We start from the raw sequence: 12,650 nt of genomic DNA, 5'->3' as shown, positions 1-12,650 counted from the left end.
GTCAGTCCAAGAAAGACAAATACTATATGATCTTGCTTATATGTGGCATTCAAGAAACAAAACAAATGAGCAGAAGAAAAAGGAGAAAGAGACAAACCAAGAAATAGACTCTTAACCCTAGAGAACACACTGATGGTCACCGGGGAGGAGGGGTGAAATAGGTGATGGGGACCAAGGAGGGCACTTGTCATGATGAGCACTGAGTCATGTACTGAACTGCTGAATCACTGTTATCGTACACCTGAAACTAATATAACACCATATGCTAACTATAATGGAATTAAAATTAAAAACGTAATGAGTATGTTGTTAAACATTTCCCAACCACCACTGCCTGGACCCGTTCTAAATAAAATCACATGGCCTTGGGGCGCCTGGCTGGCTTAGTCAGTACAGCACGGGACTCTTGATCTCCGGATTGTGAGTCTGAGCCCACACTGGATGTGGAGATCACTTAAAAAAAAAAAAAAAAAAAAAAAAAACTTTAAAAAAAAATCACATGACCTCTTGTCATGTGAGCTAATTAACTCCCTTATCCCTCCTCCCTCATCTTTATCTTACTTAAGTTAGTTTGGGGGGGAAAATGTGCCCTCATATTCTGAAATAAAATATCCTCTCAAGATTTATCTGAGCGTATAAACAAAGGGAGAACAGATGAATTTAAATTGCAATATGAGAACAAATTTTACCTCTAATAGAAACATGGTTCAAGATAGAGTAAGTCAGAAATCTCAGTGTTTATCTATGCATGCATTTATTCCTGGCAATACACTAGAGTTTTCCGTAGACTGTTTATCTAACTCGGCTTTCCTCTGATGGATCTTCTGGCATCCTCCATAAGCACATCATATACACAGACCATATGCAGAGGTAACCACCTTCTCCCTGTAAAGAATGCTCAGAATAATGATGGCAGGAAAAGTAATAAACGTCACATATCTAACCAATAGAATCCTTAACAGATATTTTGCCATTTAAGCAGATAAAGGACTTCACAGATACGTTGACCTTTAAACTTGGGAGTGCAGTGTATATTATTTGAATTCTAGAGATTGAAAGAAATACAACTGAAAGAGATGACTATATTGAAACATGCCCTAGGTATGGGACTTGAAGCAAAATTCACTTACATCTAAGCCCAGGAATTCTCTTTTCTCGATTCCATGTTAGATGAAGCCAGACCACATTGTGTCTTCACTGCGTGGCACTGGAAACGTACTTCATATTCCAACTATTCACACTTTGGTCTAAAAGCACTCTCCAGCTATCTGCGATCCCTCACTTTAGAGACTGACAATTTAATAATTACAATCATTCTTTTACTTTGGAGCCTTCCGTGTAGGCCTCATTTTTTTTTTCTTTAATTCTTCAGTGATGAAATATTCTGGCTAATATGTCAATCTACCTCCCCCTTAAAGGGAGGAAATGGAACTGGCTTTTAATCCTTAAAAACTCATCGAATAGTCTTATAGAGAAGAGTAAACTGATCTGATCAATGTGTCTAAAGGAAAACATAACTGCAAAACGACTTTTTGGAAAAGCAGTTGGGGAAATCAAATATGGATGAGTATAAAATGATATTAAGGGATTGTTTTTAATTTTGTCAAGTGTGATCATAGTATTGTGGTTATTGAAGCAAGTTATTTTTAGAGATGCATATTGATGGACAAAGGTCGAGGTGAGGGGCCATGATGCCAAGCATTTGCTTTATAATGGTTCATCTCCCAAAATGGGAGGAAATGAAACAAGTATGACAAAATACAAATACCTGTTGAATCTGGGTGATGGCTATACTGGGATTCATTACATTATTTCTTTTTATTTTTATTAATGCTTGAAAACCGCCATCATAAAAAGTTCTTTAAAAAACAAGTCTTTCGGGATCCCTGGGTGGCGCAGCGGTTTAGCGCCTGCCTTTGGCCCAGGGCGCGATCCTGGAGATCCGGGATCGAATCCCATGTCGGGCTCCCGGTGCATGGAGCCTGCTTCTCCCTCTGCCTGTGTCTCTCTCTGCCTCTCTCTCTCTCTGTGTGTGACTATGATAAATAAATAAAAATTAAAAAAAAAAATTTAAAAAAAAAAATAAAAAAAAAAAAACAAGTCTTTCAATCTCAAAATACACAACCCATTTAATACAGAATTCAACTCCTTTCATCCAACAGTATCCAGTCTCTAATATCAGAAATAAAACCTCTAAAACACACATTTTGGAAATACGGTAGATTTAGTTAGAGGAATCTAATGGTAATGATGTTCAAAAATGCCTGTCTTCCAGCAGACAAGTAGAGACCTACTTGTGTTACGTCAGAGCAGTGGATAAGAACCAGAGGAGCAATCTGTTAAGACACTGAGTACTTACCTACCCCAATTCATATCTTTAATGAAAGCTACAGGAAATCACTTGGCGAGATCAAAATCTTTGTTTCCTGGGCTTAAAACCAAGATAGCCGCTTCACAAAGGACAGAATGAAACCTTGTCAAATACTGAGAGAACAGAGTCCTCTCTTGCTGGAATCCCAGGTGTGAGGCTCTGAATACCTTTGAAAGTCTCAACACCAGTCCTGCGTTTGAAAGAGGCCAAACCATTCATGCATGTAGTGAACTACTGACCCTTCCATTCAAAAGGAAAATGAAACTTGTAATCTACCGTCATTGGATGCAACATAATTCAAGAAATGCTAAACAGAGTTCTGGAAACAGAAAATTGGCCACGAAGAGTGGCGAGACTTTGATTTTTCTATCCCACCCTCCACCCCACCACCCTGTGCCCGTATCTGCAGGATACGAACACACAAATTTAACCTAATGGTGAACATGTTCCTTTCTGCAGACACATCCCTGAAGCTTCCCTTGGGCAAGGAACTTTCTATCCATGCCTGGATGAACAGGGCGGCAAATGAGCTGCATATGGTCTTCCTGCTGCTGCTTGTACAGTTTCACCTTGGTCTTCATCTAGCTTCGTAAGAACAAGGTGCTTTCTCAACATGAGAAAACAAAATCCACCCCACTGTCTGGTCAGGAGTAAAGCGGGGAATACAAACGTGTCCCACTTCAAAGCACAAGGCCTATCTTTCACTAACTAAGCAGCAACCCCAGCCGGGGTGACAATGGAAGCTTTCGTCCCTATTATTGTTTGAAACAATCGCAGGCTATTTGTTCATATTAATTAGCTTCTATCTAGTATTAGGCAGCCTTGATTAGAAAAGTGCTCTTTGTCACCAAATGAATAGAGGAAAGCAAAACCAAAAAGCTTTTTTTTTTAAGTTGTTGTTTTTGCCTTAGAAAAGGATGGTCAGGCCTCTCACACTCGAATGTGGGTTTATCTCTATGCAGGTCCCTGAATTCACTCTAAAAGAATGTGAGTGGACGTGCCAGAGCCAGGCTGAGGCTGATGGAGTGAACTGCTTAGTTCGCCTTGCCTGCGAGATGGTGGATTTAAACTATTTTTACCTTCTCTGAACCCGGAGAAACCTTGATAATAGGAGAGTAGACATCAATACAGTGTCGGAGGCAAGGCAAGGGCAAGTCAGCCTTGGGCTAAAATCTGACACCACAAATTACATGTGAAGAACTGACCTACAGATAATCAGGAGGCCCGTCACCGAGCAGAGATAGGGACCTAAAGTGACCCAGGGGTCTGCACCTCTGCAGGAGAATCAGCTCCCTCTCCCTGGGGCCCAATGCCCTAGTTTACAGCTGACTCCTTCCTTCCAGGTGGGCTTGGGTTCCTCCCACAATCGGAGGCCACTGTTCCTCAGCGTAGGTGAATAATGGGGCTTGCTACCCTCATGGAGATGGATTAATGAACTAGTTCAACAAAACGGCCCAAAGTCAGGTTTGGAACCCAGCCCCCAGACTCCAAAGCTATGCGGGCTTCACGATTAATGTTAAATTCCTCAACGTAGTTGGAAAGGCACTGCGAGAACCTTCTCCAACCTTGTAACCTAACCCATCTAACCTCCTCTACAACCTGAAGCGTGCTGATAAATATCTAACAATGGGCCCTTTCGGAGTAAGGGACTGTGTTTGCCCAATTCCATGGTTAAATACTCCACCCTGGCTGACTGCAGGCTACAAACATGATGTCCACTGGCTCACACAATTCCTGGAAATTTAACAATCAGATCTTGTGGGCTGGCAGGGCTGGCTCTAGCACGTCTCTGCTTACGACCCCAGCCCCCAGTGGACTACAGCTCTCCTGAATGAACATCCGAATGTTATGGTCTCGCTCTCCCCTTGGGACATTCAACATTCACACATGCTGTTTCTCTTTCCTTGCCAAAGGAAGGACACATTAGCTCCCAGCCTGGTGGTCTTCCTTCTAGCAGCCTTCTCAGATCCTCTAAGTCTTTTCCTGGGTGCCCCACTTGACTCCTAAGGTCCCCATATTACTGTCCTAGCAGGTGTGACACAGCTCTCGAATTTTGTTTCCTCATCTGTATGTTTCCCACTACATTTCTTCCCCCTCCCCCCTCCACTACATTTCTAAACCCTGAAGGCCAAAAGCCTTGTTGATCTTATTTATCCTCAGGATGCTCACTGAACAATGTACTGAGCAGTACACGCCAGATTTTGTTCTAAGGTTTTTACATATTATCTCATTTCATCCTTAAAATGATCCCATGGAGTTGGCTCTATCATTTTTATGTTCGTCTGGCAGATGAGGAAACTGAGGCCCTGATGGGGTGGGTACCTTTCTCCCCAGGGCAGAGTAACTACAGAGCCCTTGTACATCCCGTCCAGTGTTTGACTTCTCTTCTTTCCATTGGCGATTCTCAATGAGAAAATTTTACTTACGTTTCAATTCTCCCTAATGAGAAAAATTAAATTATTAAGGAATAAGATGTTGTCAGGTAGGGTTAAACTTTAGAGGGACTTTTTTTTTTTTTAAATCTCCCAAGATCCAATTTTTGCCCTCTTGGGGAAATCATCATTCCCACTGACAATGTATCTTCTAGACCTTTCACTATGTTGCTTACATTAATGTACCATATGTTCATCCCTAAAAACTTATGGTCTTGTTTTATAGTTTGAATGACATCTTCCTGAATTAGTCTGCATTTTACTTTTTCCTCTACCAGGTATCTTAGAGCTTAGAGATAGAGCTGTGTTGAGATATGTATTTATCTTTTTTTTTTTTTACCTGCTGCATGGTACTTAAATGATATCAACATGCCTGAATTTACTGTCATTCCACTATTGCATATCCTGGCCTCCAACTAATGCTTCAGTGAATATCTTTATGCATGTCTCTTGGGGCTCATGTACAAGTGTGTTTCTAATGTAGTTCCCGAGCTAGGAAGAGGGTATATGCAAAGGGATATAATTTCAATAGATATTATCAAATTACCCTCCAGAGTGCCTGTACCAATTTACCTTCCCACAGAGGATTTATAAGAGCACATACTTTCCCCAAGTGTTTATATTAAATACAATCTCTTTCTACCTTGGGCAGTGTTAAACATTTTAACTAAATGAGTCATTGAGAAATATTCCTCTTGCTTGCCAGCTGATAGTAGCTTATTTAAGAGGAAAGAAGCACACAGATAAAATGCTCCTACTGGAGATGCTGACAAATGTCAGCATTGTCAGGTGCTGAAATCCTTGCCCAGAAAACCTCTGCTAAGGCCTACCTCACTTCGCCAAAGGCTCAGAATGGCTGTCACATGGGGACAGCTGCAGAGGACTCTGACGTGGTGACCTCAGTAATGGGCACTAAATCTCATTACCCACTTATGAAGTCTCTGCAGCACCAAAGACCCCGTTGAGGGAAATGGAAACCAAAGAGCCAAAATCAATGAAATACTGAAAAAGCAAGATCCATTTACCAGAAAGAGAAATACACATGATGGTGGTAACGCTAAACTTTCTGGAAAATATCAAATGCTTTAAAATGTTGAATAATAGGAGGACTTGATCTATATGATCAAATTCCAAGGTCTTTTTTAGAAGAGACAAAAAAGCATTTAGATACACATGAAGTAAAAACGCTCTGTTCTCTCTCCCGCTCTTTCTCCCCCTGCCTCACATACGCCTAAGTTGAAATACATACAGCATCTAGTAGCCTGAAAAATGATACAGGACCACAAAAAAGTGTGCAAAAACATTCTGCATCATCAATAGTTAAATTTCAAACAATATGGCTCTTTTTCAAAGGTATACTTTTTTCTTGAACCTTGACTTAAAAATTATCATGAATGAGATGGGGGAGGTCACACTCTAAAAGGAGGGGGAGAAAATGAGGGAAGAGCAGATAGAAAGCTGTAATTTTGTGCACCTACTATGTGCTCTGCATATTTCCTATCATCTACTCCATACAACCATCCCACGAAGTGTGGTGACATGAGGAGACACAAGCTGAGTGAGGTTAGCATGACTAAGGGCCATCCAACAATCAGGATGTGATTTCAGACCTAATGACTGCAAAGGCTGTTACCACACCATCTGCTAAAACTGAAAGAATCCAGTTAATACTCCAATAGATCAGACTGTAAAGTAATCTGAAGGCAACATTCTTGCCACGTAACTGCTCTTCACTGGACAGAAAAAGCAACTTATGACTATTGTTCACAAGTTTCTGGAGTTGCATCTTCTGTTCAAAGCTTCTAAAACAGGTCCAGGCAAAATAGTAATTATAGGAAGCAGACAATGAGACTACATTCAGAAAACGTGTAAGATTAGATCTGTTCTGAGATATTTCATTAAAACCCTAAAAAAGCCAAGAGAGGGAAAGCACAGGATTTACCTTTGTCTTGACTGGTAGTAACAGCCAGACATTCTAAACACTGAAAATCAAGACCCCCATGCACAGTGGCTGCTCCACTATCATTACTTTCTCATTGTTCCAGCTGCTTCTTAAACTAAATAAATAGCACCTGCCTCACAAAAGCACTGTTATCCAAACGCCCACCAAATGATAACTAGAAGCTTACATATGCACCTTCTGAAACTCAGTGTAAATATTTGACAAAACTAAGATTACCCCAAACTTATACCAGGTTGAATCACTTACCTGGGGTTGTGAATTTACAGGGGTGGAAGTGGGGGCAGCAACCATGGCAGCTCTGTAGTTGTGGGCAGTGACCAGGCTCCAGCACAACAGCGCCAGACACAGGAGTCAAGTTACGTTAGCTATTGATCAGATCACGGTCATGCTAGGAGGAACTGTGTACCTGGAAAAGGATGAGAAAATACACATTTAGCCTGAAAGGACTAGTGCATGAGAGTGAAGTACCACTGGCCAAAGAAAGCAAAAATCGCCGTACAACATATCAACTAGAAATTTAAAGAAAAGAAGAACCCAGAAGGGAGCATCTCGCATTTCTGAGCCAGGATTCCCATACCACTCACCCAAATCATGTTAGGTTGATATATTTTCAGAAGTCTGAATCCAGCTATTCTTGCTAAGCTAGGTGTTTTGAGGAGGCATTTTCAAACTGTAAGGTTGGGGACAGTGGGCCCAGGGGAGACCCCATTCTATCATTCAACAATAAATGAATTAAATGACCCACAATCGATAACTGCCAGTTTAAATCCAAAGGGCAAAGAGAGGGATCCCTGGGTGGCGCAGCGGTTTGGCGCCTGCCTTTGGCCCAGGGCGCGATCCTGGAGACCCGGGATCGAATCCCACATCAGGCTCCCGGTGCATGGAGCCTGCTTCTCCCTCTGCCTGTGTCTCTGCCTCTCTCTCTCTCTCTCTCTGTATGACTATCATAAGTAAATAAAAAAAAAAAAAAATTAAAAAAAAAAAAAAAAAACAAAGGGCAAAGAGAATAATACCAAAACATCAAGTGTCTTAAAGATCAGCCAGTTCAAGGGTACCCAGTTGCAGATGGATAACTAAGGTGTGGAGAAGAGAAGAAACTATAGTCACACATTTTGTTAATGACAGAACCAGAAGGAGAGCCACAATCAATTCCCAGTCTAGTATGGAACACAAGACAGTGAGAATGTTCCATGTTTACATTTCTTCAGGAAACTTAGTCACCACAAAGATTAAAGAAAGGCAAGGCAACCCATAGTTATAGGAGTCAGTTACAAGAATGAATCAAGGACTCCAACGGGTGGGGGGCAGAAGGAGGGTAGTTTCATTAGGCAGTCTTGCCTATGAGCCGGGAAGAGTCTTTTTCACATCCTCGGAGAGAGGATGCTGGATAGGCACAAAATATAAACGCACCTTCTGTTACTAGCATGTTCATTAAGAAAACTCAAAAAGATGAATTCTCTGCAGTAAAGTGTGGCCCAAGTTCTGTCCAAAGACTGATGTGATTGTTTCCACACTGCAATTTGATCCACAGGGAAATTTTTTCATTTTAAGAATTTATGAAAATTCTTCCCTTTTAAGAAAAGTTCTCATTTTTAGGTTGTTTTCAGACCACCTAATAATATCCTTTCATTTATTCAAAAGATATTTACTGAACATCTACAGTGAACCCAGGAGCATAATGGATAAAACTGAGCCAGCCCCTGACCTCAGGAAGCTTTTGTCTGGAAATATAATTTCAAGTTTCACCAGCATGCAAGATGATATCTGAACACTTTAACTACTGGAAAAAAATACTTTTCATTATAGTAGCAATAAAGATTTAAGTCTTGAGCTGGACATTTTATCCAAGCCTTCTGAGCCCCGAATCCTCTGGCACTACTCTGCACTTGGCTGGATGATGCCAGGCAAATCACAAAACCTCACAACTGTTTCCTAAGAAATAATCTAGGTTTAGCAGCCACTTCTATGAACTTAAAGCTTTGATTTTTATCCTGTTTTTGCATATTCTCCTTCATACTATAGTTTCAATCACTTTAAGTTTTGTTTAGAATGATGGCTTCTTCCTACGTTCTTCCCTCTGTTAGAGTGATTCTAGTTATTAACAGCTAAGGAGTAAAGCTGTCAAACTATTTTGGCATAACATTCAATACTAAATTCCTTAGGTGCCCTGATGTTCTCATTAATCCTCACTTTGGGGAGGGGAGGGAAGGTTGGTTGTTTATCAATACCACAAATTTAAGTGAACAGCCTGGGAGAAAGGTATATGCATACGGGAGTGCCTTTTGCCTGAATGCCAAGCCTACACTGAGAAAATTATAAGATCCTCTTGCTGTACTGCTTTATACTGAACGTATTCCTGGCATCATTTTGTGCCCGCCCCTTTTTTATTTTCCTTTTCCCTTCTCATGTATTTATAATTCACACTGTCTTACTCTATCATATGTAGGGTGGACAGATGAATATGTAAATAGCATGATAACCAAAAAACAAAACAAGCAGGCAAGTGAGATTCTATTCTTAGACTCACACTATGTGCTAGGATCCAATAACTAAGTCATTAGGCAATATAACCTTAAAAGATTTTCAATATTCAGAGCACACAAATTGCCTGAAAGGTGAATAGAGAGCAGCTAGTCTGTGAAGTGGATGTCACAAATATTCCAGATGGTATCACTGCTAACAAGCAAAGGGGGAAGGTAGGAGACTGGGATTTAATGAAAGCCTACAAGATGCTGAGCAACTCATTTTGCATACAGTTTGAGGTGGATACTGTTAATTCATTTCATGGACAAAAACCCTGAGGCTTTAAAAATTTGTGGAGCATACACAACCAAAGACACACAGCCCAAAAATTAGGGTGCTGACACCTGAACCAGGCCCCACTCCAAGGCTGTGCTCTTTCCACAGACTAGCCCCCTATGTGAACAGAAACTAAGGACATAAAATGCTTAGGGTTTGAGAAAAAATTTCAGATCGTCCCAAAAAAAAAGCAGGATGGCAGTCAGAGGTCCTGCAGGATAACTAATTTCCTCAAACTCTGAAACAAGAGAATCCTGTGCTGCTGCTCTCATCTGTAGAAAACTGTTATGTGTTCCCAGTTTTGATTTATGTTACACATCCTTGAGATACATAAGTGATAGCCCAGATTGTTAGTTTCCTATCTTCAAGAAGCAAGCAAGAAAATAAGGCAGAAAATAAACTGCCTTCTCCTAAAGCATTTCAGACTTACCTAATTAGGAGGCCTTTGTTGAATCTACTCTTACATTACAGGAGCCCTTTATGAAACGGCATATGGGTTCTTAACTCTAAAAATACAAGGGCTAAGCAATACTACCACAAAGGGTATAAATCAGCTCTCTTGTGGGAGTGAAGTCCTAAAATTACATTTATAAAACCAATTACATACATAAGTACATATGTACTTCCCAGCGTCTTTAACAAACTGCACAGATCATGGGGGAAGTAAACAAGATGACATCCTAAATATTGCCATTCAGTCCCTAACCAAGGAAGCCAGCTCACTGTGACATACCAGTCCCCTGCTTTCCCAGAGCCTCGTAATGTCAACCACAGGACTGCACCACATTTCTAAAGAAATGCATCCCTCTTCAAACTCTTCCAAGTATCTGGATGCCTGTCCCATAGTTCTTCCAACCCGCCATCAATCCAGCTCTCCATTTCCTTCTCTTGAGCTGGAAGACTGTGCTCCAGCTACAGGAGCCACGGGTCAGCTGGCCCCGCTGACCCCAGCCACCCTTGGGTCATTACTGTTGCCCCTCCTCTCTCTCTGTACTTCTCTTCATTCTCCATTGTAGGCATCTCTTCTGATCCGTACCATTCTTCCCCAAACCACAAACCACCTCTCACGCCCCTCACTTGCAAAAGATCAGCCATCACTTATTTATTTACTGGCCCATTCATCTATTCCTCTACAGTCATTGGGTATGAATTAATTCATTATTCCCCCTACAATTCAAAACAGATGTACAAAATACAATCCACAAGTAAGAAAGCCACATAGACTCCTTCCTCTGTGCCAGATTACTAGAGAAATAACCAATTGAATATAAGAATAAGAAATACCCTGAATCAGCCCTAGGAGCCACAGATGGAATCCAGCTATTTCTAGTATACTTTTCTGAAAATTCAAACAAGAATAAGGGAAAGATTGATAGAAGGACTAAGGTACAATATCCCCTTCATGCGAAACTGCACTACATGGGCAGAAAATAAGCAAATGAGACCCTAATAGATTCATGATAATACTCCTAGTTCAAAGGCATGAGGGGTAGACATGAAGCCAAGAAGCACTGGAGTATAGTTAAAATACACTCACTCCTTAAAAGGGCTTCCTGGCTTCAACTAAGTCATTTCTGTCTGTATTTACTTCTGATTTACATGTGGCCGTGATGACTGCCCCAGAAAACATGTGGGGGAAAACTCTACCAGCTGGCTTCTGAGATGGGCAACCTTGCCAAGTGACAATGACCTTACTAATTACTGAGGACCACACCAAATACCTAAAAGAAAGTCTCTGGTTTTGAGGCAAACTCCCCTTCGTTTACTTCTCCAGCTGATGCTGGCTCCCTCCCTAGATCGCAAACGAAGATGAATTTCTAATTGGCAAATTAGTCTACTATTAATATAATCATTTTCCTCTATCTAGACTTGAATCAAACAGTGACTCATTTTCAGTCTCTTGAAAGAACACAGGGCAATACTCGATACTGAATATGCATAGACTTCCCTCTCCACGGATAACAGAGAAAAATCCAAATCCACCAGGCAAATGAGAAATATTATAGCTCAAGAGAAGATTCTAGGATCAAAGCAAATATTTACATAAGAAATAGGTGTGCTACATTAAAAAAAAAACTTTAAAAATTATGAGGTCAGAATGAGTCTGCATTAACCAAAAAAACAGAATCTGAATTATGAACTTAAATGTAGTCGATAAAGCAGAAAACATAATAAAAAATAAAGCAAAAGATAGTTATCATAAAACAGTAGGAAAACTACAGCTTGGTGGGGGGAGGGGCTTACATGGGTAAAGATTTCAAAGCTGCATCCCCAAAATATAACAGATGAATGAACAGTACTAAAGGGGGAAAGAAGTCATCAATGCTAAAATGAGGAAAGAATAAATGTATCCTCAAAGCTTTAGAAAAGTATCACATATAGAGCCTTTTCAATGAAGTGGGAAAAAAATTCAGACCTGAAATCTGTGTATCCTTCTGCAGAGCTCTACAGTCTGGCAGAAACCAAGTAGGAAAAAAAAAAAAACCTCTGAACCTCAAACCTGGAGGAACAAGAAGATGTGATATAGGAAAATCAGAGCTATGGCTTATTTCTTGTTTCTTAGTATTTATTCCCCCTACCAGTGCTGCACAGCATCTGAAGCCAGCCTGTATCATCTAAGGACTAAGAGGCTTCTCTTGAATCTAAGCAGATGAAAGCACTTAACCAGTAATGACACCAGAAAGATAACACTGCACCCCTTGAAACAAAAACAAAATACTTTGCAATGCTAATTCAAATGTCAAGTGAAAAAACTTGCCCCAAATGTAGAGGAAAGAAAAAAAGGAAAAAGGAAAACAGAACAGTAAGGAGAAAGGTAAGGCCTAGTCCAGGAGATCCAATGGCTCAAGAAAAGCAATTCCAGAAAGAAAGAATAAAGGAAATAGGGGAGAGGGGGTCCATTTCCTAAAATGTTAAAGTCATAAATTTGTCGGCTATTAGGGTCCACTGGGTGCCTACCTGCCCACACCAAGCACATCATCATGAAAATTTTTTAAATGGTAGGCATAGACAAAAAAATCCCGTAACCAATCAGAAATTGGGGGCAGTTGGGGGGGGTGTGTGCGCATAAATAAAGAATTCATGA

The 12,650-nt window shown here is 40.7% G+C and overlaps 1 protein-coding gene across 5 annotated transcripts in view; it reads right to left on the bottom strand.

Moving 5' to 3' along the window:
- LPAR1 (lysophosphatidic acid receptor 1) overlaps positions 1-12,650 on the bottom strand; it is a 133,059-nt gene that overhangs the window by 69,867 nt on the left and 50,542 nt on the right. For all 5 annotated transcript variants that reach the window (XM_041763939.1, XM_041763943.1, XM_041763941.1 and 2 more), the window contains exon 2: positions 7,013-7,172. In XM_041763939.1, the coding sequence (XP_041619873.1) occupies positions 7,013-7,057 (45 nt within the window). In that variant the 5' untranslated portion in view covers positions 7,058-7,172. The remainder of the gene's footprint in view (positions 1-7,012; positions 7,173-12,650) is intronic.

This window comes from Vulpes lagopus, chromosome 7 (genome assembly GCF_018345385.1).
Source record: "Vulpes lagopus strain Blue_001 chromosome 7, ASM1834538v1, whole genome shotgun sequence".
Classification (NCBI taxonomy): Eukaryota; Metazoa; Chordata; class Mammalia; order Carnivora; family Canidae; genus Vulpes; species Vulpes lagopus.
Note: the sequence above shows the minus strand (reverse complement) of the source record. Positions and strands in the feature narration are given on the sequence as shown.